The sequence below is a fragment of the Gekko japonicus genome, unplaced genomic scaffold (genome assembly GCF_001447785.1).
Source record: "Gekko japonicus isolate JY-2015 unplaced genomic scaffold, Gekko_japonicus_V1.1 scaffold617, whole genome shotgun sequence".
NCBI lineage: Eukaryota > Metazoa > Chordata > Lepidosauria > Squamata > Gekkonidae > Gekko > Gekko japonicus.
In genome coordinates, this window is record NW_015171522.1 from 487,587 (window position 1) to 492,472 (window position 4,886).

The 4,886-nt window shown below is 54.5% G+C and overlaps 1 protein-coding gene across 2 annotated transcripts in view; it reads left to right on the forward strand.

Annotated features, from left to right (window-relative positions):
- SMC1A (structural maintenance of chromosomes 1A) overlaps positions 1-4,886 on the forward strand; it is a 65,662-nt gene that overhangs the window by 29,902 nt on the left and 30,874 nt on the right. For both annotated transcript variants that reach the window (XM_015419469.1, XM_015419470.1), the window contains exon 10: positions 2,940-3,125. In XM_015419469.1, the coding sequence (XP_015274955.1) occupies positions 2,940-3,125 (186 nt within the window). The remainder of the gene's footprint in view (positions 1-2,939; positions 3,126-4,886) is intronic.

Below are 4,886 nucleotides of genomic sequence, written 5' to 3' on the forward strand. Positions count from 1 at the left end.
CAGACAGGATCTACTAATAGACCGGAAAACAGGCTGACAGCGCTTAGGCTGAAATGAAATACGGTTTCTCTTCTGCATTTAACAATGTTATTTTGTAATAGCTAATAACACTAATAAGCTGTGGTGGCTCAAGTGGTTTATAAGATTATGCATGGGAAAGAGCAGGTAGAGAAAGAGGTACTTTTCTCCCTTTCTCACAACACAAGAACTCGTGGGCACTCCATGAAATTGCTGAGTGGTCGGGTTAGAACGGATAAAAGGAAGTCCTTCTTCACCCAAAGAGTGATTCACACATGGAATTCACTGCCACAGGAGGTGGTGGCGGCTACAAGCCTGGACGGCTTCAAGGGGGAATTGGATAAACATATGGAGCAGAGGTCCATCAGTGGCTATTAGCCACAAGGTATAGACAGGGACTCTGGGGCAAGTGATGCTCTGTCTTCTTGGTGCTTGGGGGGGTCAACAGTGGGAGGGCTTCTAATGTCCTGGCCCCACTGGTGGACCTCCTGATGGCACCTGGTATTTCTGGCCACTGTGTGATACAGAGTGTTGGACTGGATGGGCCTTTGGCCTGATCCAACATTGGCATCTCTTATGTAAGTGGTTAAGAGGCTGAACTACAGGCTGCGGAAGGTCGGTAGTTCAGCAGTTCGAGACCCGGCTGCCGCATGACGGAGTGAGCTCCCGTCTGTAGTTCCAGGTCCTGCCAACCTAGCAGTTCGAAAGCAAGAAATTGCAAGTAGATAAATAGGTACCACTTCGGTGGGAAGGTAACAGCGTTCCGTGCGCCTTGGTATTTAGTCATGCCGGCCACATGACCACGGAAACGTCTTCGGACAGCGCTGGCTCTTCGGCTTTGAAACGGAGATGAGCACCGCAACCCTAGAGTCGGATTCGACTGGCTTTCGAGCAAGGGAACCTTTACCTTTTAATAACACTTCCACATTTGTTACATATTCTTCCTTCCATAAACACACCAAAAGTACAGAAAAAAGAAATGGGTTGACAAAATTCCACCGGAGTTGATTTTCGTTTCGGTCACAACTTCATCCAAACACACTGAAGCACCGTGGTAGTCTCTCTTGAAAACCTACTATTCAGAGTGTCTTCAGATGATATTCCATGCCATGATTTCAAATACTAGAATGTATCCTCATCCATTTTACTGGAGAATCCTGTCCCGGCCATACAAACAAATCACATGAAACTGCCTTATACTGAATCAGACCCTTGGTCCATCAAAGTCAGTATTGTCTACCTAGGCCGGCAGCGATTCCCCAGGGTTCTCAGGCGGAGGTCTTTTGCATCATCTACCGCCTGCTCCTTTGAACGGGAGACGCTGGGGACTGAACCTGGGACTTGGAACCATAGCCCATCTGGTCCAGCCTCCTGTCTCACAGAGTGGCAAACCAGTTCCTCTGGAGGGCCAGCAACAGAGGCTGAGGCCTTCCCGGGTGCCAGGAGTCTGTCCCTCCTGGCAGGAAGACCCCAAAAGGACAGTGGTGGCACTGGTACCCTAGGGGGAAGAAGTGGAACAGGCCCCCTCCAGGTACTGGCACAAGCCAAGGAGGGGGCTGGCAGAACAGGGTCTGAAAGTCAGAACAGGCCTGTTTTGCTGCAAGCCCTGCTGGGTCAGACCAGGGAGGGTCCCTCTAGTCCAGCATCCCGACTCACACAGAGGCCAGCCAGTCCTCTGGAGGGCCAGCAACAGGGCAGAGAGGCCGAGGCCTTCCCCTGATAAGGACACCAGAAGAGCCCTGCTGGATCAGACCAGGGAGGGTCCCTCTAGTCCAGCCTCCCGTCTCACACAGGAGCCACCCAGTTCCTCTGGAGGGCCAGCAACAGGGCAGAGAGACCGAGGCCTTCCCCTGAGAAGGACACCAGAAGAGCCCTGCTGGGTCAGACCAGGGAGGGTCCATCCAGTCCAGCCTCCCGTCTCACACAGGGGCCACCCAGTTCCTCTGGAGGGCCAGCAACAGGGCAGAGAGGCCGAGGCCTTCCTCTGATAAGAGCATCAGAAGAGCCCTGCTGGGTCAGACCAGGGAGGGTCCATCCAGTCCAGCCTCCTGTCTCACACAGGGGCCACCCAGTTCCTCTGGAGGGCCAGCAACAGGGCAGAGAGGCCGAGGCCTTCCCCTGATAAGAGCATCAGAAGAGCCCTGCTGGATCAGACCAGGGAGGGTCCATCCAGTCCAGCCTCCCGTCTCACACAGGGGCCAGCCAGTTCCTCTGGAGGGCCAGCAACAGAGCAGAGAGGCCGAGGCCTTCCCCTGAGAAGAACACCAGAAGAGCCCTGCTGGATCAGACCAGTGAGGGTCCCTCTAGTCCAGCCTCCCGTCTCACACAGGGGCCAGCCAGTTCCCCTGGAGGGCCAGCAACAGAGCAGAGAGGCCGAGGCCTTCCCCTGAGAAGAACACCAGAAGAGCCCTGCTGGATCAGACCAGTGAGGGTCCCTCTAGTCCAGCCTCCCGTCTCACACAGGGGCCAGCCAGTTCCTCTGGAGGGCCAGCAACAGGGCAGAGAGGCCGAGGCCTTCCCCTGATAAGAGCATCAGAAGAGCCCTGCTGGGTCAGACCAGTGAGGGTCCCTCTAGTCCAGCCTCCCGTCTCACATAGGGACCAGCCAGTTCCCCTGGAGGGCCAACAACAGGGCAGAGCGGCCTTCCCTGATGGAGAAGGCAGGGTCAGGCTGTTCTAGGAGGAGGCCTCCACGTGGAAGGCAACCCGGAGACGCTTTGGAGGTCGTTCAAGTGGCACCGCCGAGCAGATGCATCCCCACTGCCCCGCGCAGGGCAAAGAGCTGTGTCGCAAAGCAGTGCTCTGGGAACCAACAATGTACGAAGTGCCCCATAAGTGCCCGCGGTGGGCGGTGGGGAGGCGAAAGGAGGGGGAGCCGGTGGGGCCCCTCCCCGCCTCATTTGTTTCCTCCCTTTCCCATAGTACGGGCGTCTCATTGACCTCTGCCAGCCGACGCAGAAGAAATACCAGATCGCCGTCACCAAGGTGCTGGGCAAGAACATGGACGCCATCATCGTCGACTCGGAGAAGACGGGCCGGGACTGCATCCAGTACATCAAGGAGCAGCGGGGGGAGCCCGAGACCTTTCTGCCGCTGGACTACCTGGAGGTGAGACGGTCGGGCGGGGGGCCATCGGCTTGGGCTCGGGAGCGCCGGGGCGAATCGCTGCTCAGACACGACAGGTCTGCTGGGGGGGGGGGCGTGCCTCGGGCACGTCATTGTTTCTGAGCAATGTTTATATTTATTTATTTATTTTCGCATTTATATCCCGCCCTATCCCGAAGGCTCAGGGCGGCTAACAGGGGCACCAAGTGCCAGGTAAAACAATGTCATATAGTTTAAAACAATACATATAGTTAAAACAATCACATATAGTTTAAAACCATAAATTACAATCAGATATATAGCAGTATATAGCAAACTTCAGCAAGAGGGAAGATCTTAGCCTCACCTAGCTACCGACAGTCTTATACTCAGGGCCATTTCCAGTGCCAAAATTCAACCCTTCGGGGGCAAGACAATCAGCTGTTAAATTCGCTAGGGCATAGGGATGCAGATGGAATGATGACGGCGGCGGCTCCTATCCAAAGGCCTGGCGGGAGAGCTCCGTCTTGCAGGCCCTGCGGAACTGAGAAAGGTCCCGCAGGGCCCGGATCTCCTCCGGGAGCTCTTTCCACCAGGTAGGAGCCGCCACCGGAAATGCCCTAGCCCTAGTCACAGCAAACTTAGCTTCTTTCGGGCCTGGGATTTCCAGGAGATGCCTCCCTCCCGACCGAAGTGCCCTTGGGGGAATATATGGAGAAAGGCGGTCCCTCAGGTAGGCTGAGTTAGTGTGAGCTAGCTCACAGTTTTTTTAGCCTCCAGCTCACGCATTTTTGTCTTAGCTCAGGAAGGAGGGCTCCAGAGCCAACTAATTTATGCAGCAGCCAAACTGCTCGCTCACTATTTCAATGCCAGTAGCTCACAAAGTAGAATTTTTGCTCACGAGACTCCACAGCTTAGAGGGAACCTTGTTTCTGAGCCGAGCGAGGTCATTGCAAAGAGGTAAACGGGAGGGGCTCCCTTCTCAGCGGCTGAGCTGATTGTGGGAGAGGGTGGGAGGCAGGGTTCCCTCTAAGCTGAGTTCGTGTGAGCCCGCTCAGTTTTTTTTAGCCTCCGGCCCACACGGTGTTTTTCTCCGCTCAGGAAGGAGGGCTCCGGAGCCAACTGATGGATGCAGCGGCCAAATCGCTCGCTCACAGCTTTAATGCCGGTAGCTCACAGAGGAGAATTTCTGCTCGCAAGACTCCACAGCTTGGAGGGAGCATGGGTGGGAGGCAAACGTGGCGGCGATGGGGGTGTCAGTAGATCGATCATACATTGTGCCAGCCCGGGGGTCCCCAACTTTTTTGAGCCTTTGAACACCTTTGGAATTCTGACACAGAACTTCCTGACAGTTGGAGCAGTCCCTCAGTGGGACAGGCTTCCTCGGGAGGTGGCGGGCTCTCCTTCTTTGGAGTATTTCAGACAGAGGCTCGACGGCTATCGGACAGCAATGCTGAATCTCCAATGTTAAATCTCCAATGACTCCAAAATAAATCCACATTTAAAGGTTAAAGCAAAATTTATTCCAAAGCGTTTGGAAGAAGCAGGAACAAGAGAATTGTTAGGAATGGGCTCATGCCCCAGAGGGTAACATAATAAAGGAACTTTGAACTAAGTTATAACCAATAGATCCCCTTCCCGCCGGCGCGAATAAGGAAGACGCTGACAGGTAATTACATAGGAATGTAACGGTTCGCCTTTCTCATAACAGACCCTTAGTTCACAGGCGAAAGACACTACTAACGAGCAAGCAGATAACAGAGTTTCATCTTCCCACACCAGCTG